The 23,950-nt window shown below is 41.6% G+C and overlaps 11 protein-coding genes across 11 annotated transcripts; 7 read left to right on the top strand and 4 right to left on the bottom strand.

Moving 5' to 3' along the window:
* Positions 1-6: 6 nt before the first annotated feature.
* On the bottom strand, positions 7-1,127 carry J056_002351 (Fumarylacetoacetate hydrolase domain-containing protein 2-like protein; the record flags this gene model as incomplete). The annotated part of the gene is made up of 6 exons (XM_009271616.1): positions 7-211; positions 264-661; positions 707-723; positions 770-919; positions 975-1,056; positions 1,107-1,127. The coding sequence occupies 6 exons, from the start codon at positions 1,125-1,127 to the stop codon at positions 7-9; spliced, it is 873 nt and encodes a 290-aa protein (XP_009269891.1).
* A 157-nt stretch (positions 1,128-1,284) lies between these two features.
* J056_002352 (Charged multivesicular body protein 3) lies at positions 1,285-2,030 on the top strand (the record flags this gene model as incomplete). The annotated part of the gene is made up of 3 exons (XM_009271617.1): positions 1,285-1,698; positions 1,741-1,896; positions 1,947-2,030. 3 exons carry the CDS (start codon positions 1,285-1,287, stop codon positions 2,028-2,030), a joined length of 654 nt encoding a protein of 217 aa, XP_009269892.1.
* Positions 2,031-2,170: 140 nt separating this feature from the next.
* On the bottom strand, positions 2,171-4,869 carry J056_002353 (uncharacterized protein; the record flags this gene model as incomplete). The annotated part of the gene is made up of 3 exons (XM_009271618.1): positions 2,171-2,723; positions 2,769-4,608; positions 4,653-4,869. 3 exons carry the CDS (start codon positions 4,867-4,869, stop codon positions 2,171-2,173), a joined length of 2,610 nt encoding a protein of 869 aa, XP_009269893.1.
* Positions 4,870-5,657: 788 nt separating this feature from the next.
* Positions 5,658-6,375, top strand: J056_002354 (uncharacterized protein; the record flags this gene model as incomplete). The annotated part of the gene is made up of 5 exons (XM_009271619.1): positions 5,658-5,853; positions 5,905-6,055; positions 6,102-6,175; positions 6,219-6,293; positions 6,341-6,375. 5 exons carry the CDS (start codon positions 5,658-5,660, stop codon positions 6,373-6,375), a joined length of 531 nt encoding a protein of 176 aa, XP_009269894.1.
* A 134-nt stretch (positions 6,376-6,509) lies between these two features.
* J056_002355 (Septation protein imp2) lies at positions 6,510-9,453 on the top strand (the record flags this gene model as incomplete). The annotated part of the gene is made up of 4 exons (XM_009271620.1): positions 6,510-7,040; positions 7,088-7,399; positions 7,444-7,540; positions 7,589-9,453. The coding sequence occupies 4 exons, from the start codon at positions 6,510-6,512 to the stop codon at positions 9,451-9,453; spliced, it is 2,805 nt and encodes a 934-aa protein (XP_009269895.1).
* A 4,485-nt stretch (positions 9,454-13,938) lies between these two features.
* Positions 13,939-15,449, top strand: J056_002356 (Protein LCHN; the record flags this gene model as incomplete). Its single annotated transcript, XM_009271621.1, has 3 exons — positions 13,939-14,029; positions 14,074-14,688; positions 14,734-15,449. 3 exons carry the CDS (start codon positions 13,939-13,941, stop codon positions 15,447-15,449), a joined length of 1,422 nt encoding a protein of 473 aa, XP_009269896.1.
* Positions 15,450-15,594: 145 nt separating this feature from the next.
* J056_002357 (Sterol 24-C-methyltransferase erg6) lies at positions 15,595-16,687 on the bottom strand (the record flags this gene model as incomplete). Its single annotated transcript, XM_009271622.1, has 2 exons — positions 15,595-16,036; positions 16,083-16,687. The coding sequence occupies 2 exons, from the start codon at positions 16,685-16,687 to the stop codon at positions 15,595-15,597; spliced, it is 1,047 nt and encodes a 348-aa protein (XP_009269897.1).
* A 233-nt stretch (positions 16,688-16,920) lies between these two features.
* J056_002358 (Cleavage and polyadenylation specificity factor subunit 5) lies at positions 16,921-17,611 on the top strand (the record flags this gene model as incomplete). The annotated part of the gene is made up of 4 exons (XM_009271623.1): positions 16,921-16,990; positions 17,037-17,308; positions 17,353-17,428; positions 17,475-17,611. 4 exons carry the CDS (start codon positions 16,921-16,923, stop codon positions 17,609-17,611), a joined length of 555 nt encoding a protein of 184 aa, XP_009269898.1.
* Positions 17,612-17,652: 41 nt separating this feature from the next.
* Positions 17,653-18,165, bottom strand: J056_002359 (uncharacterized protein; the record flags this gene model as incomplete). The annotated part of the gene is made up of 1 exon (XM_009271624.1): positions 17,653-18,165. One exon carries the CDS (start codon positions 18,163-18,165, stop codon positions 17,653-17,655), a length of 513 nt encoding a protein of 170 aa, XP_009269899.1.
* A 111-nt stretch (positions 18,166-18,276) lies between these two features.
* J056_002360 (RAD50-interacting protein 1) lies at positions 18,277-20,526 on the top strand (the record flags this gene model as incomplete). The annotated part of the gene is made up of 2 exons (XM_009271625.1): positions 18,277-19,447; positions 19,493-20,526. 2 exons carry the CDS (start codon positions 18,277-18,279, stop codon positions 20,524-20,526), a joined length of 2,205 nt encoding a protein of 734 aa, XP_009269900.1.
* Positions 20,527-20,648: 122 nt separating this feature from the next.
* On the top strand, positions 20,649-23,701 carry J056_002361 (Pre-mRNA-splicing factor SYF1; the record flags this gene model as incomplete). The annotated part of the gene is made up of 4 exons (XM_009271626.1): positions 20,649-21,227; positions 21,274-22,857; positions 22,903-23,088; positions 23,138-23,701. The coding sequence occupies 4 exons, from the start codon at positions 20,649-20,651 to the stop codon at positions 23,699-23,701; spliced, it is 2,913 nt and encodes a 970-aa protein (XP_009269901.1).
* Positions 23,702-23,950: the final 249 nt, after the last annotated feature.

Below are 23,950 nucleotides of genomic sequence, written 5' to 3' on the forward strand. Positions count from 1 at the left end.
ATCCTTTTAATCGTTTTTAATCGAATTGGTTAGCGTAGCCCGTAGCGTGTTGGAAAATATGTCGACTGTGTCGTCCTCGTTGAGCGTGATAGGTGGTGTGCGTGAGAAGCCAACACCTGCCGGGGTGCCTGTCCAAAGGAGCGAGCCGGGCTCGAGGGTGGTGCCCTGAGAGAGGAATGCAATTGTCTCAGCGAGGGAGAAAATTTGCTTGCTAAGGGAATGCTAGTGAGTTTGATATGTTGATACATTCACTGTAAACGTACCTAGTTGAGCCATTTTGTAACACATTACCATTAACTCTCGCACCTAGGTGCACATTATCTGCATCTATGCTTTGTGCACTAACGAGACATGGACCCCATGGAGCACTCCCGTCAAAGGACTTACTGAATCCCCATTGACTAGTAGCGCCCTGGTGTCTGCGTACACTAACATCATTTCCCAGACTGTAACCTAGCACATGATTGAGAGCGTCACCAACAGTGACATTCTTAGCTGGTGTGCCAATCACCGCAACAAACTCGGCTTCGTAGTCCACTTTGAACTTGGAAGACGGCTGCGAGACGCGTGGAATAGGGATAACGTCATTTGGACCACTCAGCGCCGTTGAGGGTTTGTAGAATAAGATTGGGGCTTTAGGGAGCTGCATACCACACTCTTCCTGTATGCGGATTTAGTGGAATGGTCGCCAGTATGTCATACACACCGCATGGTCTCTATAATCTGAAATATAGTTATGAATGAAAAGTGATGAGGATTGGCTACCTACTCAGGCCGAGAAAGCGTGATGTCACAACCTCATTTGAAGCTATTGGTGATAACAGTTGTGAGACTGTCTTAACTTCGCCTGTGTGTCGGGTGGCGGTGAGAGCGGATCGTGTATCGAGAGTTTCTGCCTGGATGTGAGATTCTGTGCCAACTGAATTGATATGGAGTGATATTGGTGGGTGAAAATTTAACTGCTAAAAACCCACCATCGATATTTGAGAGTAGTGGCTCGCCGATGTAAATACGACCGTCTTCTTTAGCGGTGAAACGAATTAGGCGATTCCATTGCTGTGTAGGTAATTCGTTGGTGTCAAGTATTTTAGCTACCAAAATCTCACTCTTATCGCGCTTTTACTCATATTGCTGGTGGTATTGGATTGAGAGGGTAATAACGCGTATAAAGCGTGTAAAATGGATTCAAAATGAGTAATTGGATAAACAATTCCAGTTATGCCATCAAATAGACCCTTTCTCCAATCCAAAATCACCCCACACTGCCCCTTATCGCCAACGATCATGCTCAAATCGATAAACACTTTCATTTTCGGACTTTCACCTGAAGAGAGAGTGCGTAAATGGCAGTCAAATCTCCGAAGAGAGCAGCGTGGACTTGATCGCGAAATTCGCCAGCTCGATCAAGCCATTTCTCGTACCAAATCATCTCTTAAGCAGGTTGCTAAACGGAATGACACAAAATCATGTCGTATATTAGCAGTCGAGATAGTTAGATCTAATAAGCAGAAAGAGCGCCTTCTCTCAAGCAAAGTACAACTTAATTCGATATCCATGCAGCTATCGTCGCAGCTTTCGACGATTAAAGTTACTGGCAGCCTTCAAAAGAGCACAGAAGTCATGAAACTGTCCTCAAATCTCATTAAGCTACCACAATTATCCAGCACAATGAGCCAGATGTCTGAGGAAATGATGAAGGTGCGTAGATATATTACCTGTTACTTGGCTAACATTATTCAGGCAGGTATTATGGATGAGATGCTGCAGGATACTATGGAAGCTAATGATGAGGATGGCGTCGAAGAGGAGGCGGATGAAGAAGTCGATAAGGTTTTGACTGAGATCACCGGTGGAAAACTCTCACAAGTCGGCTCAGTAACTGATAAGCCATTGCCTGTAAGTGTTTTCCTATGCTGGAAGATTCACAATACTAATCAAACTCAAAGGAGATTGAAAACGAAAGCGAGCAGGCGAATGATGAAGAGTTAGAGAAGATGCAGAAGCAGTTGGATGGTTTGTTGAGAGGTTGATACTAGAACACAAACACCAAACACACATGATATCCTTTCTATTGATAGATACATACATTCAGAGCGATATAAATAATATAAATACACGCTAATTGTACATCTCAGTAATAAGTATTGGTGATAGTGCTCAGTATGCCTTTCTATTCACCGGATTCTGCATTGCCATCTTCCTCCGCCACTTCTTCAGCATATTCGGCTCTACGCTTTAATTTTTTTGACTTCTTACCCTGTTTAGCACCCCCTTTACCCTTCTTCGCTGGCGCCTCTTTGTCCTGATAGCGCAGACTACTGCTCCACTCCATTGCCCAATTGTCGTATTCAATTGACATTTCTGTAGACAGAATGCGTCGTGCAACCGTTTGGACTGGCTGTTTATCAGAGATGAATCCATGTAATTTCATTACTTGCATCATATCACCCTCAGTGATGCGATTCGGACGTCCCATCTGCTCAGCTCCATCCGTCAACGCCTCGATATACTCCATGCACCGCTCCATCAACACCTCCTCCGTTCCCTTCTCAATTGCTAGCTTTGGGCCTGAACGATTCTGATTCATGAACCTTTCAAAGTGTTTCTTTATCAGCGTTTGTGTGATGTTAGGTAAACGCCTTCTGACGCCCCTGGCCTTGGCGTTTGTGCTGCGTGATTTACCGGTGTTTCTTTGTCCCTTAAAATTGGATTGTGTGATTGTGCTGTGTGTTGTTAGTCAGAAAAGTACGGGGGTGTGAGTGACCCACACGTCAGGATCTTCGCCGTTTTCCTCATTCTCATCCTCCTTTTGCTTGCGTAAGAGCGGGTCAAGAATTAGATCTTCTTCGTCAGCTTCAGCTTCATCGTCCACAGATTTGGAGCGTGGCCTTATAGCCATAGAGTCGTCGGCAACGTTACCACGCTTCTCGACATTATTATCATCAGCTTCAACTTGGGCTTCTGGCTCGGCTAAATTCCAGTCATCTTTTGGTAGATCTTCGCCCGGCTGCATAACTTCGTCTTCCTCCCATGCATCGTCTGCTTCTTCTCCGCCCTCAGCCACCTCAGCATCAATCATGTCGTTCGTAGGTAGCATATCGACCAGGTCTTCTACAGGCTCCTCTTCGGCTATATCCTCGCCTTCTGGCTGCTCGCCAGGATTCATGACTGATGATCTGTCCTGATCACCCCTTCCACGATCGCTTTCATTATCGGCTGGTATCTCATTCTCGAAAGGAACCTCACCCTCGATTGGTTTGGGTTCCCCAAATTGATCGGGATCTTCATCTTGTGCATCTTCAATAGCAGGTGAGCTATCCTGATTGTTTTTTTCATCTTCTATCGCCGCTGAAGACCTATCCTGAGTGTCTCTTTCACGTGGACTTTGATAAAAAATTGATGATCTATCTTGGGACATTCTTTCGCGCTGGCTTTCATTCAGAATTGAAGATCTGTCTTGAATATCTTTTTCGTGTGGACTTTCATTTATAATTGAAGACCTCTCCTGTGTGTCTCTATTTTGTGGACTTTGATTGAGAAGTGAGAATCTATCGCGAGCACTAGGAGCATTTTCACTCCCGTCCGACTCTCGAGGACGTTTACTACCTCTACTACTTCTGCTACTGAGCAAACTTGAGTTACTCTTGTCAGATAAACTCTCATTAGGGCGAGAGCTCTGAGGCGATACCTTTTGCCTTTCTAAGGATTGATCGGAATGAGGGCTTTGAGAGGGGTGTTGACTGAGGCTTTTTTCGGTAGAATCCCTATCATATTCCGTTGAATGAGGTCTAGATTCCGAAAGCCGTGCACTTTCGATGGACGATCTCCTCTCTTCTCTGCTATTGGATCTCATGGATTCCTTTGAGCTGTTTGTCAGTAAATCATCTTGAGTGCTATTGCTCCTCTGCTCAGTCAACTCATTTTCATTATTATCATCGAGCAATATGTCATCACCATCGACCTCATCCAGCATAACAGGTGGCTGTCTTTGAGCCAAGCTCGACTCATTACCTATTTCCAGAGTTTTATCATCTCCATAGAAGAAGCTGCTTTTATCAATTTGAGCAGACTTTCTTGTTGAAGTGTTATCTAGATGTAAAGATGGGTCATCCATCAGGCTATCACCACTATTTAGCTGGATAGAGTCATCTTTCATATCTGCGCCTAAACCCATACCAAAACTAGATCTATTGACCATACTGAGTCTGAAGTCGGCTGGAGCACGTTCACGTCGAGCCAATTCAGGAGCTTCTGTATCGTCAAAAGCAGAGGTATTTGATGGTGAGCGTGAGATTGGGCGGTGTTGTTGCCAATACTCATTGACGCTTACAGGACTTTCAATAGTGACGATTGAAGCAGGGGAGTCAGTTAGAGAGTGAGGAGTTGGCGGTGGTGGCATAGAAGTTCTCTTAATACCTCTGTATGCAGAGGATCGCCTTACAGTTGGAGGAATGTTAGGAGAAGATTGCTGAGGGGTGTGTGAGGATTGAGCGGATTGAGCAGATTGAGGTGGATGACGAAATGATGTTGATTGACGGCGTGAAGTTGGAGTTTGTTGAGTTTGTGCGGGTAATTCGACTGGTGGTGACGGTTTTGGTACACCGGGAGCTATAAAGTGGTTAGAGGGATATTATTGGTTGTTATTGATATACCTTTGGTCAGCATTCTTAGTAAGTTTCGCGGAGTTTCACGATCGGAAGTTGAATTGAAGTTTGATTCAACGCGAATTGGAGTTTGTTGAGCGCGAGTTGGTGGTAAAATACGCGTACCACGTGGTGTACGACGCGAAGGAGTTGGAGGCTGAGATTCTCTAGCCCTGTTTGGCGTTGGAATTGGCGGATAATTCTTCCTTTTATTTGGCGTCGTCATGAGGGTAAGTTGATAAGGATTTTTGTTGGACATAAAAGGTATAGTAATTAATAATTATACAATCTGACTTAATTTATTGAACGCTTGTTTTATTGTTTGTTATTTGGTCTGAGTTCTCTATTTATCCATTGTATATTGAAGATTTTCATCATTTTCAGATTGAACACCACAATCACAATCAAAATGATTTGATAGAGTGGTGCAATCAAATTGAGGCTTTTCTAGCCTTTGATTTACTAAATTATGCATATTGCACAACCAATCAGAGGCAGCTTTGTTTGAGGATGTCTGTGAGTGTAGATATTAAGTGAGAGGCAATGAATTTCAAATATATAACAACCTGAGGTGGAAACTTGAGTAGAATGTTTTGAAAGTGTTGACTACATTCCTCGCAGGGATATAGCTCACTAAACAGGTAAAAGAATTGGGAAAGCTTCTGAGATTGATCTGGAGTTGGATTCTAATAAGCCAGTTAGAAAATCAATAACATCCTCACAACTCCATCAAACCTCGGGAAATTTAAAAGTCAAGTTATGGAGGAATTTCCAAGTTGAGTGGCCTAGTTCAGCTCTATAGATGTGTTAAAGATCTTTTATTGGAATTTACTTGAAACTAACTTGTAGCTCTTGTAATTTGAAGATAAAAGATTGACTTTGAAGGGTTTTATTGAGTGTATTAATATTATAGTAAAGCTTATTATTATAAAAGATGTCAATGCTATCAATTTTCTAATCAAATTCATTCCTTTATTCTCCGAACCCGCTAACGACTTAACCACCATCGCATAAATGATCTCAGCCGCATTACAAAGATCAAAATTTAGTTTAAATTTACAGCCATTTAAAAGGCTCTACTCAAATAAGCAAACTGTACCACAAAAAACTACGCACGATGAACAAATCAAAGAGCACAGAGAATCAGGCTTAACAACTCCACATCCACCAAAGGACGTTTTGACAGCTGAAGTTATATCAGGCGCTCCAGGTTGGTTATTTTAGACTTTTCATTTTACTTGAATGTTGATAATTCGCTTAGAAACACTTCAACATCGCCAAGTTAGAATTTATAAGCCAACGAAGAATACTATGCAATCTGGTACTCACAATACGCATCACTGGAGAGTAGATTTTGATATTTTACAAGGTGGTGGTAGATGGGAGCATCCTTTGATGGGCTGGTCTTCATCGTGAGTTTGATTTGGTTATCACAGAACTCAACTAAAGTTATTATAGAGCTGATCATATGCAAGGAACAAACGTCAAATTCCAATCAAAGGAAGATGCCATCAACTTTTGTGAGAAGCAAGGTGAGTAAGATGAATATAATCCCCCCATTCTAACAAGAAACAGGCTGGGATTACTTTGTTTCAAAACCACGTTCCCCAAAGTTTAAAACAAAGCAATACGCTGCAAACTATTACCACTGTGAGTTGACTGCCTTGGTTGATATCTCCAAGCTAACAATCCCAAAGCACCTGGAAAGTTACGCTTAGCTCAGACAAAGTAAACGCGTTTAAACGCGTAGAATCGCGTCAATCAAGTAAAACGAATTAAAACTTTTATTCCAAATCCATTCAATTTCTTTATTTGTAAATTTATCCACGCGTGTCCAATCACTTTCTATTTTCATTATCAACCGTCATGTCGATTTTGAGTACTTCACCTGCAAAATCATTCTTAAGCAGAAAAAAGCATTCTTCGCAGCCAGATATACATATATCGCAGCAACCAACACAACAATTCTACACCTCCAACGATATCAACACCAAGGACTTCTGTAACTCATTTTGGGGAGTAGATAGTAACGGATATGGATTTGATACTCTTACAAATAAACTAAAGTCTTCTTCAAAAACTGTTGATGATCTTAAGTTATTTTGGAAGGAAAGGTCGGCAATTGAGGACGAATACGCCAGAAAAATGGCAAAATTATCGCGATTTTTGGTTGGAACTGGTGAAACTGGAGCAGTTAGAGATAGCCTCGATACTCTCAGTACGGAACTCGAGCAAACATCACAGAATCATTTCAATCTTTGTCAAACTATCCATAGGGACTTGGAGAGACCAACGAATGAATGGTCTATTCGTTTATCCAATTTAAAGAAGAGCTCCCTTGCGACTATTGAAAAGAAGTACAAAGTTCTCCAAACTCAAGAAAGTTATGTTGATAAGGTCCGTCTTGTTTCCTCTTTTATGCAATCAACTCATTTTTTCCTCAGGCTAAAGCTAAATATACTGACAATTGCGTTTCTATCAACACTTTCACCGCACAAAAGTCTCTCTTACAAGGCAAAGACCTTGATAGAGTTGACGTTAAACTCGAGAAAGCTAAAAGTGTTGTTGGCGCTAATGAGCGTGACTATCAAAACTTTGTTAAAGCCCTTTCTGATACTCGTAAGCGTTGGGAAGCTGACTGGCGTATGTTTTGCGATCTATGCCAGGATGAAGAAGAAGAGAGGATAGAATTCTTAAAGTCAAATATGTGGTCATACGCTAATGAAGTTTCAACCGTGTGTGTTGCAGACGATGAAGTGAGTTTATTTCGTTGGTTTACATTCTAACTGACGTCCGTTAGTCGTGCGAGAAACTTAGACAATCTCTTGAACAAGTTGACCCCGAGCTGGATGTTGAATTCTTTGTTGATGAGAGTATGACTGGCAACATTCTTCCAAGTCAGTTATGTTCTAGTACAAACAGAATACTTGCTCACAAACATACAGACCAACCTACTTTTATTGATTTCTCACGTGAAACTCAAGTTCCATCACCCGCTCCTAGGTACGCTACCTTCCATAGGAACAGCATTCGTCCGCTCGATATGCCTAGGGACTCACACCGCCCATTACAATCTCACAATCAACCACCTAAGCATGAGGTTCTCGATCATCCACCTCCATCATCTCCAAAGAAGCAAGTCGTTCAAGAGGAACCCAAACTTCAAAAGTCTCAACCAAAAGAGTCTTCTCATGATGAAAACGCACCTTTCAAAGTACCTCAACTTCCTGCTCGTAATATCGATCGACCACCTCCGACTAAAGTCGAACCACCTTCATTTGATACTGCTTCCGCGCCTCAAACAGCTCCAAAGTTTGACGAAGCTCCACCTAGACCGGAAAAGGAGGACAAAGTTGAAACAAAAAAAGAATCAGGGGATGTGGATGAACTTGCCGCCGCTCTTGCTCAACTTAGAAACGCTCCTCCAGCAACGGGTAACCTTCGCGCCAATGTCGCAGCACAGGCGGAGAAGAAGCCACGTTCACGACCTGTATCACAGCATTCAGCTGTATCACCTGGTCCACAGGTAGGAGCGCCGGCGGGACAACAGGTATCTCCTACTAAAACTCAGCAACAGCCTCAACGACCTCCATTCAACCCTCAGAATCCAATCTATCAAGGGATGGACGCCTCACAAATCCAGGCACTTCAAATTCAACATAAGTATGCACCTCACACCACCCCTCCTTTCCCTGCCATGATGCAGCGTCCAACGTCGAGCCAATCTAATGCGGGCGGACCCGTTGAAGACGTGATGACAACGTACCATCAACAGCTGCCCCACGAAAGAAGTCATCGAAATTCGCGTTTGGATCAGACTCAGCAAACTCAACAGCACATCTCCAGACCTCCCTCATCGACGGGTAGATCACCATCAAGAGAAGGCTTTGCAGGTATTGGCGCTGGCGGTGGTTTTGGTGCTAGTTACGGTAGCAGACAGCCTTCTCCAGCTGTCAGCAATGCATCACCGGTCCGTGCCGCAACCCCCCTAGGTATAAGTTTAAATGCATCTGGAGAGGTAGCACACGATCAAAAAGCGGAGGAGTACAGGAAGAGACGTTCTGTTTCACCAGCGCTTGCACCTGCACCATCTGCTACTCCTGCACCTGCTAACACACTCGCCAATCAACAGCAGCAGATGCAGATGCAACAGCAGCATCAGGCTCAGGCATACTATCAGTACCAAATGATGATGGCTCAACAGGCTCAGCAAGGCCAAGGTCAAGGCCAGCAACAACAACCACAGCATCCTTATCAGCCATACCAGTATTATCCATATGGACAGCCACAACAACAACCATACGTTATGACGACGACACCAGGACCTGGATACAACCCATACCCACCAAGCAGTACGCCGGCACCAGCGCCTACCCCTGCTCCGAGTGGCCCAATTATGAATGCCCAACAGCAACATCGAGCACCCTCCCCATCTCCAACGCCTATATACAATGGAACACCGGGGCCACATCAACACCAGCAAAACCAGCAAACACCTTTTATTCCACAAATTCAAACGCAGCAACTCTCTCACACGCCACAAATACACAGCGCCACAAATACATCAATGTATAGACAACACTCACCTTCGCCGCTTGCCAGTCCTAGCAAGGAACCTATCCTCTTCCATGTCAAAGCACTGTACGACTATGCAGCACAGACGACCGAAGAGTTTGATTTCAAGGCAGGCGACGTGATTGCTGTTACAAAGACACCCGAAGACGGGTGGTGGACCGGACAGCTTACTGATGAGGCTCGATGCCTCCCTGGAAAAACTCTCTTTCCTTCTAATTTCGTCTCTTTGTTTTGATTATAAATTTCTTTGTGTATTAGTATATATTCTCTTGTTCATCTCAGTTTGCAGGATCAGCGGTTGATAATGTGATTTAGAACTTCTTAGCACTATACATGATTTAATGACTGCTCTAGAAAAGGACAAAGGGCCGCAAACGCGCTCCATCAATGCTTCTAATTTCATCTTGCCGGTTAACAAAGAAATTCCACAGGAAGAAGAAGCCATTCGGTCCTTATATGTAAAATGAAATCAGGAAAAATTCTGTATGCCAAAAAGAAATGTAAATCAAGCAATGGTAATGAACCATGTGAGCTGGAATGTGACTCAAGTGCATGGTCTAATTATACCCAAATACTGCTACTAGTTTGAGTCGTGTAAACACCTAACTCACGCTTTAACAGCATTTTAGACAATGCATTTCTCCTGAACGAACAACATTCACGCCTTAATACTTTGAAGTATTGAAAATACTTCCATCTTTTCTGCTTCTTTGCTTTACAAGCCAATCTTTAGCCACTAGTCTGAAACTCACAAGATTTGCTTAACTGCTCATTCTGCAATGAAAGATATTGTTCACAGGCATCATCAACGAAATATTAAAAATAATGGGATATATGTATGTGAGTGATATAGCTGACGATAATTGATGCTACAAATTCACACCCTAGTCAAACTGTACTAGTGCTACCAAAGAATTTGCTACCAAATCCAACTTTAGGTGTGTTAAGTTCCGGACTTTTGCTCGAGGAATTGCTTTTACATCGAATATAAAAGATGAAACATAATAATTTAGTTTGTTTACAGTAGTGAGACTGTCGTACCTTGGAGATATACAATGTGAAAACATTCTCGGAGGTTTGGCCAAGAATGCGGCGAGGGAGAAAATAAGGAGAAAACCTCAAGATGCGTAGATGAATTTCATGAAGTGGGGGGTGTTTAAAGGATGCTTCAAAAGTGAACGAGTAGAAATTCTGGTCAAAGAAAGGATATTAAGTCTTGCAGAGTAACGAAAGCACCGGTGTGACGTGAACAATGTTTACTTAGATGATTGAATGAAAGAAATTTAAGGGTAAAGTACGCCAGTGACTACTTAGTATTGAAGCTCTCAGAATTGCACTATACCGCAAGAGGGATAACATAGAAAAGCCCAACACTTGGACAGTTGTAACTCTGATGACATAAATTGAAGGCGAAAATGGAAATTGATCGACAGTTGATACTAGAACTGGAAAAGAAGCAAATCTACTCTAAAGATAAGAAGGCCGTCGTGTCACTATTGACATCTAAGGAGCGTTAAAGATGTTATTATTATGCAAAACAAATCGAAGACGAGATCTAAACATTTGTAGTGAAAAAAGTCGTATAAATTAAGCATTCGCGCGAACTATTGTAAACTCAAGTTAAAATAAAACATATCAATGTTTGCATTTCGGTTGAGCTAAATTCGATAAGCATGCCTTTTCCATCATAACAAAGTTATAGCCATAGGTGCCTCTCTCAGATTTCAAACTACTAAGTTTAACACTTTGTACAAACACAACTGTTTTACCAAGATAAGGACTCAGTAATCGTAAAATAGGTTATGATTGTAGTTCAGAATTTAACTAAAGAACATTTTTACCTATGGTATTTCAAATGTATCAGAAGCGACTAAAACTATCTTTAAGCCAAAGAAAAAAAATGAACAATTTGACAACAAGAAAAGCAAGGTTTTGGCAGCATACATCTATAAAGTTTAAAAGAAAAATTTGGACGCAAAATTCAAATAGTTTAACTGTTAATTCGAAATTTGTCAAAAGGGAAATAAAAGTTCCGTTGGATCGATCATGATTAGGAGACTCAATTAGGAGCGATATTAAACAATATGGCCTTCAATTCCATCTAAAATGCTAATAGGACCCCTACTGCTGATTAACTGCCATGAATGTGCTTGCCAGCTTCTGTTTCCTTGATATGATCGTGGTTATCAAATTTGGAAAATGAATGCCTTAGACATCGTGATTCAATCTAATTGCCACTTGTAGTCACAAAAGAGTGACTTCGTAAATATCAAATGAGAATGACGAAATGATATTTACGAAAGCCAGTTTTAGCCGTAAGCTTCTATTTTAGAATTTCACTGCTCATTCCATTTAGGGTCGACATTATGAAGAATGCAAAAAAAATCGAATATGTAGAATGAAGGGGTTTCTGAGGTCTTAAACATGGCTCTGGCTAAGTCTCAATTAGTGAACCTTAATGTTGTACATTAAAAAATTAAAACTTTTAGAGACATTAATTAAAAAGTATCACTTCCCGTCTGTGTAGTTTTTTTTCCTGTCTGGGCCTTCTTGTGATGAAAATGAAGAATCATGATTTAAATTTATCATAGCTTGTCTTCTAATGTAAAAGCAATCCAGACCTCGATATAAGTGTCCCTACAACATGCGATTCTCATAGCTCACGCGAATGCTTAATCTATTCGACTTTTTCATTACAAATGTTTAGATCTCGTCTTCGATTTGTTTTGCATAATAATAACATCTTTAACGCTCCTTAGATGTCAATAGTGACACGACGGCCTTCTTATCTTTAGAGTAGATTTGCTTCTTTTCCAGTTCTAGTATCAACTGTCGATCAATTTCCATTTTCGCCTTCAATTTATGTCATCAGAGTTACAACTGTCCAAGTGTTGGGCTTTTCTATGTTATCCCTCTTGCGGTATAGTGCAATTCTGAGAGCTTCAATACTAAGTAGTCACTGGCGTACTTTACCCTTAAATTTCTTTCATTCAATCATCTAAGTAAACATTGTTCACGTCACACCGGTGCTTTCGTTACTCTGCAAGACTTAATATCCTTTCTTTGACCAGAATTTCTACTCGTTCACTTTTGAAGCATCCTTTAAACACCCCCCACTTCATGAAATTCATCTACGCATCTTGAGGTTTTCTCCTTATTTTCTCCCTCGCCGCATTCTTGGCCAAACCTCCGAGAATGTTTTCACATTGTATATCTCCAAGGTACGACAGTCTCACTACTGTAAACAAACTAAATTATTATGTTTCATCTTTTATATTCGATGTAAAAGCAATTCCTCGAGCAAAAGTCCGGAACTTAACACACCTAAAGTTGGATTTGGTAGCAAATTCTTTGGTAGCACTAGTACAGTTTGACTAGGGTGTGAATTTGTAGCATCAATTATCGTCAGCTATATCACTCACATACATATATCCCATTATTTTTAATATTTCGTTGATGATGCCTGTGAACAATATCTTTCATTGCAGAATGAGCAGTTAAGCAAATCTTGTGAGTTTCAGACTAGTGGCTAAAGATTGGCTTGTAAAGCAAAGAAGCAGAAAAGATGGAAGTATTTTCAATACTTCAAAGTATTAAGGCGTGAATGTTGTTCGTTCAGGAGAAAGGCGTTGTCGGAATTGAGATGAAAGTAGTTGGCTTTTTTCAGCAATTCAGAATGTTTTAATTTAAGTTGTAAAGAATCGGGTCAAGGTGGAGTTGGTTGCGTGCCAAGCGTCTTCCAGTAAGTGATGGATGTCGCATTCCCCGCTTTCTTTTCGCTAATGCGTTGGATTATATATTTCTAGTTCGTACCTCCGATCTTTATATCTAGCATTGTAATTATTCATGTTTAAGGTTGAGGCTAAGTGGTTCTCCCTCCCCATTATTTTTCAGCTCACACTACCCACCAATATAAACATTTCAAAGAGTCGCTGCATTGCAGTTCTGATCAATAAAATGAATCACGTAGAGCAAGGATTTATTTAAACTGGTGTAATCAAGGTAAGAACGACGTGAAATGCTCTTGATACGACCGACCCACAGCATCTAATTCCTGAAATATTTGTCATCGTATTGTATAGGGAAAATTACAGACTCCTTTGGCCTAATGAATTAGGTACATTTAAAAGCTTATGATCGACCCGATATACCCTCGATTGAGTGCTTCAAAGTGATGCTGGACCGTAAACTCCGTTCAGCTTGAAGGGTGTGAATAAATTCGACAGGCTCCGCAACTGGGGGTGGTTTTACGTCTCCACCAGAGCAACCCTAAACATGTTCGTTGGAGACTTCCATAAGTCGCAAATCATCCATTAGAGCTTAAGCAAGTGTATTAGATAATACAATTTGGAGGATTTTGGGGAGATATACGTTTTAAAAGCTTATTCTTAGTCCCGTAGAGCTGATAGGGATGACGGTGTCACAAGATTGTCATTCTCTAAAAACACTGCGCTCGCCTTAGCGCTTACTTCGCCATTTTGCAGCGTAAATAGTGCAACATAAACCAAGAAGCCATTTGATACTGCATTAGATAACCCATGATGATGGACTTAGCATTTCAAATACCCTGCTATCTCATCATGTCGACCTGAGGTCATCAGTGATACGGGGCAAATGTTTTATTTTAGTGGTTAGGGATGTGAAGCAAGATAACATGTTACGGCGAATTATTTACATTACTGAAGCCGATCAGGGATTCGTGTTTCCCGACAATCAAGTGATGAATTTACCAGAAGGAATTTTGGGTCTATTTGTAACGTCTTTTGAGCCTGGCGTTGGTAACAGCATTATTTGGAAATACAAAAATCCCTGTAAGCTACATGCTGACTTAATATCACCCACTAATCAGCTCCAGCCAATGACGAGGACCCAGAGATGGATGGGGTGGAGTACACCTCTATGCCATCTGGAATGCATTTGATGAACTCCGACGAGATATATTTCACTACGGAAGGCGACAACCATGGAATTGCTATCTATAGAAAGATACCTTCAGCCGATCAACATGAGCGTGGTGTTAAGATGTTTTCAGTCGGGGTGATCACGAGAGGCACTTACACACCATATGATTACTTACCGGAACTAGAGGAACTCTCTCTATATTTACTGACAAACCGCCCGTCCGATGTTCTGCTTGAGATGTTTTTTGCTCCAATACAATCATCTGACAATGATCACATTACCCAGCAATCACCATCACCTAAAGCACTTTCGCTGCTTTTCGATGTACTTGGCCCGCTGCTGCTTCTGCTGTTCAGATTGCTGCTTGCACAAAAGCGAGTAGTGATATTTTTTCGCCCTACCGAAGGAAAAGGAGTTGGATGGATTAGCGCAGCTTTAAAATCTTTCTCCGAAATTCTCAACAATGATGATGATGGACTTATCAGTGAATCTAGAACTCGCTATATTGGTAATGTTGGTTTGACCGATTTAGAGCGTTTGGAGAGTGTAAAGCGTGGCTATATAGCATGTGAGTAGTACGACAGTTTAAATTATCACTAATGCGGTTTCTTAGCTACCACCGACGCGTTGTTATTGGAGAAGCCCCAGGTATATGACGCAATTATAGATTTATCACCCAAAGTCAAATACCCCTCCCTATACATATCACAAACACATGAAAAGGGCGCGTTACTTACTAGGCAGACCTACACGCTTGCTGATTTAAACCTCTGGAGGAAGCTGAGAAGTAGAATTGATTCTCAAACTCTCGTTTCTTCACCGCCTTATGGGTTTGCGGACCTCTTTGCGGATATATGGAGCTCTATCTTTGGGGCCAATAGCAAAATGAGTATACCATCGCCAACACCGAGTGAATATTACCCAGAAAACGAACCAAACACAAATGAAGATGACGAAGTCAGACTTTTAAGGAAGAGCCTCAACCCGTCACCTGCTATAGCAGCTTTCATGAAGAACTATTCTAATGCGATTCTTGCTAGTTTACTCGCGTTGGCACTAAAGCCAGATTATGACCACAATGAAAACGTTAGAGATGAAGATCACCATCAAATAGACGGTGACAATGTTATCAACGATGATAGACCGCTTGAGCTGTCAGCAGCAGATCTACTGACGCTTGGGTTGTCACCACTTAGTGATGTCGATAGTCTAGTGGCTAAGACAATATCAAAGACGGAATTGGGAAGGAGTGCAACCGTCTCGGTCAGTTGTGCTTGGTCTGTAGCTTCCTTTGTACGTCGCCAATTCTTAAGTATTGGCTGGATATAGCCTTTTTAATGCATATATAACGTGGAATTCAAACCATATTGTGTATAAAAGGGTAACAAATCAGGAACGCGACAATAAAACAAATCAAAAAGGTAGTATGAAGTCCCATTAGAGTAGAAAATCTATTTGTGTCAGAACGAGTCGCTTACTCTGGTTTTTTGGAGATAAATAACATCATCGGGGTGAAGAGTTTCTTTTGACCACCTTCGACGAGAGCATCAGCAGCGACCTTGAGTGATTCTCCAACTTCAAATGTACCCTTTGGTACAACGCCGAACCTCTCGAGTACCTTTATACCATTTTGAGTCACAAATTTACCAACGCTTGTCATTCTCCAGACTGTGAAAATATCCCACAAGTTTTGACATTTTCTGATATCTCCTTCTAATGGATAGTACCATGGTATAGGATCCGGTCTAGCTGCAAGGTCTTCCTCGTGGAGAATCTCGAACCCGACCTTTTTCAAAGCGTTACGGGCATTTTCAACGTTACGCATTTCTGGTATACCATCGCCGACTTCAATTCCGTGAGCCACTCTCTTGTGCTCAGGGTTGCGTGGGTCCCATTCGTCGGTCATACACCATTCGCTGTGGAAAAATTAGAATGGAGGAGGGTACTTGAAAGTGTACTTACTAGACACCAAAGATACCACCTGGCTTGAGGATCTTCTTAATTTCATTGTAAACACCCTCGAAGTTTGGAGCGTGAACGGTAGCCTCGATAGCGTAGACAGCATCAAAAGAGTTTTCACCGAACTGTTCGGACAACTTCATGAAGTCACCCTTGACGAAATCAACTTTATCTTCAAGACCAGCTTTCTTTGTGTATTTTCTTGCTCTCGCGACTTGGAAAGCGTTGTTGTTCAGACCGACAATGTTGGCATCTGAGAAGGTAGCAATCTCTCTGGCAGGGCCACCGACACCACAGCCGACATCCAAGACCTTCATGCCCTTCTTCAAACCGATGTTTGAGGACAAATAATGCTCATGTCTGGCCAAAGCTTGATAGAAGCCCTCACCCTTGTAATATCTACAGAAGTGGAAGGAAGTGCCCCATCCGTACTCGTAGAGCTCAGTAGCGCCATCGTAGTAGCCGTTGACGACATCTTTGTAGACGTCCAACCTGTTTTGACGATCGGTTTCTGAGTCGTTCGAAGAATCTTTTTGCCAGAAGTTGTTGTAATTCTCGATACCAGCGTTTGAGCGCTTTCCGTCGTCTTGCTTGTTGTAAGTTGACATTTTACGTTGTGAGAGTTTGAGACCAAGACTCAACTAAATAATCAGCGCACTTGAGCTCGAACTTCTAGGCGGGAAATTAAATGTAAGAATCAGATCATAAATAGGTTCTTCAAAAATTTATATTGGCCTAGGAGTAACACGATAAATATATTTCCTCTGCAAAATTATACGTTTACCACGCGTGAAGCTCAACCGGAAGAAGATGCAAGGTATGGTCTGATACGCGAGCGTGGATGTCTATTGATCGATTATATAGCGTTGCTGCTAGATTACAAAGGCTGCAAAACAACTACGAGGATTTCGGTACGCTTCTACTTGATGTTTCCCGCCAAGTTAATCAGTATTTCAGGTATGAGACGCACAGTTGAAGGTATAATGGTCGTACACGAGCATGGTCACCCTCATATTCTCATGTTGCAGATCGCCAACGCGTTTTTTAAGCTGCCTGGAGACTACCTCACCCCCGGAGAGACCGATGAACCTGGATTGAAGAAGAGGCTGGATGACAGACTAGCACCGTTAGATCCAACAATGTTTGAGCCGGAGGATGGGGCGCTTAATGACTGGGAAATTGGAGACTGTCTTGCTCAGTGGTGGAGACCCAACTTTGAAACATTCATGGTGAGTAGTCGTTGCCGAAAGCAGCCGAGACTGACAAGTACAAGTATCCATTCATTCCTGCACACGTGACTAAACCAAAAGAATGCAAAAAGATGTATGTCGTCGACTTGCCGGAGCGAAGTGAGTCATTTTATTATTGGATCGACGCAATCTGACTTTCTCTTAGAAGTGTTCGCCGTTCCAAGGAACATGAAGCTTTTAGCGATACCTGTGTTTGAACTATACGATAACTCAGGTAGATATGGACCACAGCTAGCAGCAATTCCGCATTTACTTTCGAGGTATAATTTCATTCTTCAATAACTTATCTATAAAGTGGTGATTACATATATGTAAATTATTCTTTAATCCTTTTTCTCCGTTTTGTCGGATGATTCAGTATTTTGGGCTTTGTCACTCGACTGGGCATCTTGATTAGCATTTTGATCTGTACCTGGTACATCTTCCGTCTTCTCAGTTTCAATCCTACTACTCTGTTCAGCTTGTATTCTCTCAAAGGCCCTAACGACCTTTGATTGCAAGTAATGACTGTACGGCTGTGTATCTGGCTTGACTTTGTTTAAGTGACTTCTTCTTTGAGGTTTCTTTGGTTGGGCCTCTGCTTTCGGATCTACCTTAGGCTGAGGAGGGCTATTCATTTTGAATAGGTGATCATAGTTGTGTTGAATATCATCTAAACTAGCCTCTCGCTTGACATTCAAAATCAAATGAGCCTCATCAAGCGTCATCTTGAGCTGCTTTGTTGCGTGCTGAGATGGATTGGCTTGTGAAGCATTTTTATCATTTGACTGTTGAGAAGGTTCATTCAAATCAGGCTTGTGGGTTGCGTTAGAGACTGCTTGCCGACCCATTTCCATGAATGCCTTCCCGAAGGCTTTGCTAGCACCGAAAGTGACCTGGGCTATTAATTTCGGCAGATTAGACTAATAATTGGTCAGATTTCGTATAATACACAGATAGCACTCACCATGGATGCTTTGAAAATGGACGTTGAAGATCAAGTGATACGCAAGTTGGAGAAATCTGAATTATTGAGGGATTTAAATGTTTCTAAGGATTTCAATGATTTTAGTGAATACACCAGCAAATTAGGCGTTTTAAGCCTGTCAAATGTAGAGTTGAATCATCAATTCAATCAATTACTATCAAACTATAATCAGCACGATAAGACTTATGATTTAAAAGCTGAATTGATTGAATTGAAGCAGCTGAAGGCTTATAATCATTGGCTATTAGATCTGATTCAGTTGGGGAAACTACTCGATGACTTGGCTATTAATTTTGATATCAATAAATACAATTCTATCAGATTGATGGAGCTTGAGCTTCTGAGAAAGTACAATAACCATGAATATATTTCAAAACTCAAGCAAAACACGTTCAATAAGATCAAAGATGACTTGATTTCAAGCTTGGTTAATGATCTTACTCGATTAGGATACCCAAATGATGAAATCAGACCCCTAAACCTTGAAAATTACCCTTCATTTACTCTCAACCTTAGTAGATTGAATGAATTTGATATAGAGACGTGCAAAATTGATGATACTGATTACAGATGCCTTGTCGTTCAAGCCTTTGTTGAACCTATCAGAATTAGATTCGCTTACCACTTTGAAAGTAACTTATACACCAGCAAGCTCAATAAACCTGAATATTATCTCAATTATATCACTGACAACATCATCAAACATAGGAGATTTCTTTCTTCCGAAATACAGCACCTCACCCCGCATGATAACACCCTGAATAGCTACGTCGATCAGCTTATTCAACTAACTAAGGGCAAGTTTGTCAGATCTATACCTTCTATGCTCGGTGTTCCGAATATACTCACTCACACTATCCATCAATGTCTGAAATTTGATCAATTCCTTCTCTCGCATGAGCTATCCACAAATGCTGTTATCTCTAATGCCTTTTTGAATAATGGCGATTGGTTCAACAGCTGGTTGGATTCTGAAACCAGGCTCGCGAACGACACGTTCCAATCCATTATCAGTTCAACGAATGCCTGGTCATTTATTCAGCAGACGTCTTGCAGTGATAATGAAGATGACTTCTCTCTAGATACGAAATCTTCTATCAACTGCACTGTTTCAGCTCAGAAAACTTTGGATCTGATTGAGGCAATCACGGGTGAGTATTTCCTAAGCAACATAACATCTTCTGAACAAAGTCTAGATAGGTACAGACCACTTCCATCGCTCCAACAGCGCGCCAATTTCTTAATTAAAGTGCAGCTTCCGTTGATAGAAAAATACGGTAACAAATTGACAATGTCTCTGGACGCATTTGAGTCTTATTCATCTACATTCATAGCAGCAATGTCAAGTGTACCGGGCTCGTTTGGAGAGAAGCATAAATCTAATCAGGAAGATTCACTAGGATCGTCCACCCTCACTAAACTTATCAAAATCATATTAAATGCGCAATATTTTAGTCAAGTAATATCTGACTTGGGTGAAGATATCTTTTTTTTGGAACTGTGGGATCATTTCACAGCCTCCTCACCAACTGACAACGGTACATTTGAGAAGACCATTTTTTCAGAACTCGCGAGCATGTTTAATACTCTATCCCAACGCGCCCAAACCATTTTGATTGGCCATACAGCTTCATCAGTAATGCTTTCGTTCGACGACTATCTTAAATCGAGACTGTGGAATCTAGACATACAACCTGAAAAAGACGAATATAGTCAGGAGCTGTCAAAATCTTACAGTATCTTGAAGCATCACTTAGTTGTGATACATGAAGAGCTATCTTACAGTTACAGAATTGTAACAAAGGTGCTGATCAAAGAGATATCAAATACGGTGATGCAGTCGATTCGACGGAGTATATTTGAGCTGCGTCAACAATTTTCTCATCCCTCCAGCCAACAATTCTTAAATGACGTTATCAACTTTACCAAACTAAACACACCCCATTCAGACATAACATTCAACTCGTTTATACCATTGATAGATCGCCTCATTCTACTCAGTCTACCTTCCAAACAAACAGATGAGAACTTGAAGGAGAGAACGCTGTCGAAAGCGATGCAATACGCATGGGAGGATGATTCAACACATTACAACAGATGGTGCCGTCAATTACATCTCAATGATCTGGCTATGGTGGGGTGTGCCGGTAATTTCGAGGACAGACGGTTTACAGTCGATCACGTCGAAGCTCAACGTATTCTCAGAATGAGAGTAGAGTGCTGGAGGTGATTACATAGTACACATAGAATCACTTAGAATTTAAACCTATTTTCTCTGATAATTAAATTATGCATTATACACTGCCAAATCTACATGCTGTGCCTTCTCAATCTCTGACCATTACCACCGAGATGTCCGCGGAAGAACTAAAGGGAATATTCCCACTCACAAAGCCATTGCCTTTACCGTCTAATAATACACCTCTTTCTAAAATCGTTGATCTCCAATTCGAAGAAGAGTTATCGAAAAATCCCACCAATCTGCGTGTCTGGTTCAGCTACATCGACGTCGTGAACTCCAAGCTTGAATTATTGACCCCAATTGAAGAGGATGACAGTATATCCACGTCTACCAAGGAGTTACTGGGACCGCTCGCAACGCCAGATAGACGCACCATTTATCAGACTCTTACAAGTATTTACGAGAGAGCTCTCGGCGTATTTCCATTTAATTATCGGCTGTGGTATGCCTACCTGCTCATGAGGTTGTCATTTTTAACTGAAAACATCACCCACGACGATATCAACCAGCTGAGGAACAACAGAAGACGCTTAGTAAGAGGGCAGCCGTTGATCGATTTGGAGAAAGGTGACGAGAGGATCCCTTGGAAGGAGGTGTCTGAGGCTAACTACTTGGATGGATTGATCGGCGAGTCTGAGTGGAAGGCCACTGCTGCCGTTTTTGAAAGATGCCTATCATGGCTACAGAGCGTGGGTGTGTATCGAAATCTAATTCCTCTGTAACATATCCAAACAGATGCCACGTATATGGTTGTTGTATTTATCACTACTCAGCAATCCGGCCTGCCCACCCCGTTTAGGGCGCACACATGCTAGGCGTACGTTCGATAGAGCGCTGCGCACCCTTCCCCCTTCGCTACATATGCGTATTTGGCCAGCCTATCTCAATTGGGCCAAGTCGATGGGTGGACATTGTCTGACCATCATTTGGAGAAGGTATTTGGCAGTTGATCCATACCCAATCGAGACCTACATTCAACTTTTACTAAATGGCGAGAAGCCTTCGAGTAGGGCCCTCGAGGCTTGTAAGCTTCTGCTCAAACTTTCAAGATTGTCAAGAGAGAATCACTATGTGTCTCCTCAAGGTAAAAGTCCCTACATGTTACTTAATGATTGGTTGGAGGTTTGCTCCGAGTACGCTGACATTGTCGGCGTTGATGTCGAAAAGGCGACTGCGTTGAAACCGGTACAAGTCGGGGGACGACACAATGAAATGGATAAAATTACAGAAAGCATTTCAAAACAACCCGAAGACGAGAAGCCGGCTGGTATTGATTCAAATGTTGATGCTGATATTGACCCTTCAAATGATCAGAAATTAGATGTTGATTATTTGGTACGCAAAGATGGTTTGTCAATATACAAAGACCAAGCTGGTAGATTGTGGACTGGATTGGCCACATACTGGATCCGTCGTGGAGAGTTCGAAAAAGCTCGTCAAGTGTTCGAAACGGCGATTAAGTCAGTGGTCACAGTCAGAGATTTCACGCAAGTGTTTGATGCTTATGCGGAGTTCAATGAGCAATTAGTAACATCTTTAATGGACGCCTTAGCAGATATAGATGATGATGAAAAAAATGATCTGGAGGAAGACCTGGATAGTAATATGCAATCATTCGAGCATTTAATGGACAGGCGACCAATTTTAGTAAACGATGTAATGTTACGTCGTAATCCGAACGATGTCAACGAGTGGCAGAAGCGCATTGCATTGTTCGACAATGACGACGAAAAGATTGTTAATACATACACAGATGCTATACTCACCATAAAACCCAAACAAGCAGTCGGATTTGGAGATCTTTATGCAAACTTCGCAAAGTATTACGAATCCAAAGGAGATATAGGTAGTTCCCGTCAAATCTTTGAAAAGGCAATTGATGTAAATTACCGCCGTATCGACGAGCTCGCAGAAATCTGGATTCAATGGTCAGAGATGGAATTGCGACATGATAACTTTAACGAAGCGGTGAAGGTGATGGAAAGAGCAACGACTACACCAAAAAACACAAAGGTGGACTATTATGATGAGAGTTTGTCTCCACAGAGGCGATTATTCAAATCGTTGAAAATGTGGTCATTCTATGTCGATATTATGGAGAGTATTGGAAGTGTTGAATCTACCAAAGCAGTTTATGATAAGATTTTGGATCTAAAAATAGCCAATGCACAGATAATCATCAACTATGCTTTGTTTTTGGAGGAAAACGATTACTTCGATGACAGTTTCAAGGTCTATGAACGCGGTGTGGACGCATTCACTTACCCTGTCGCATTTGAGCTTTGGAACGTATACTTGTCAAAGTTCTTGAAGCGTTATGTAAGTGAATGGACAAATTATATAGTATACTAACAAGATTAAAAGGGAGGATCTAAGCTGGAACTGGCGCGTGACTTGTTCGAACAAGCTGTTGAGGGAATACCAAGCAAATTCGCCAAACCAATATTTCTGATGTTTGGTAAATTAGAAGAGGAATATGGACTTGCAAGGAGAGCCATTAGAGTTTATGAACGTGCTACACAAGCGGTCTCGGATAAAGACAAGTTTGAGGTGCGCAATTACACTAGATGACAATAATATTCTAACAGCAGTTGCGCAGATGTACAAGATATTGATTGCAAAAGTAGCTATGAATTTTGGTCTCGCAGCTACGCGACCTGTCTACGAAAAGAGTTTAGAAGAGTTACCGGATAAGTCTGCGATAGTAATGGGCTTACGCTTCGCAAATCTTGAAAGGAAGCTCGGAGAGATTGACAGAGCGAGATCAATTTACGCGCATACTTCGCAGTTTTGTGATACAAGAATTCAAAAGGAGTTCTGGAATGAGTGGAACCAATTCGAAATTGATCACGGTAGCGAGGATACATTCAGAGAGTTCTTACGTATTCGTAGATCGGTACAGGCGTCATTTAACACAGAGGCACATTATTTGGCAGCGCAATCGCTGCACAACAACGCGAGCAAGTCGGGCGAAGATGGTGGGGAAGAAGAGGCGACTGCTATTAATGACCCAATGGCAAACGTTGAGAGAAATATACCAGGATTCGTCAAAGGGAAAACACAGGAGAAGGACGGTACAGGCGAGGAAGGGGATAGTGAAGGAGTTGAGGGAGGAGGAACTAATAATGAAGATGAGATAGCAATCGATGAAGAGGATATGTAGAAGTACAATGGCATTATAAATAATAAAAATTTTCAAGAGTATTTAAATTTCACTATACCACGTTCTCTCCTGGGAAAGAACTACGATGATAAAAAGATTTCAGCTGTCTGGGTTTAGTTGAATAAAACAAATTCAGTCATCTAAAATGTTTAAGAATCTCTTAAATTACAACATGATGAGATAAACAAGCATAATTAGAGTCAAGCCTTGAGCCAATTTCTTCCCCTGTGTGGGTGAAATAGGCATGAA

This window comes from Wallemia ichthyophaga (genome assembly GCF_000400465.1).
Source record: "Wallemia ichthyophaga EXF-994 unplaced genomic scaffold scaffold20, whole genome shotgun sequence".
Lineage (NCBI taxonomy): Eukaryota > Fungi > Basidiomycota > Wallemiomycetes > Wallemiales > Wallemiaceae > Wallemia > Wallemia ichthyophaga.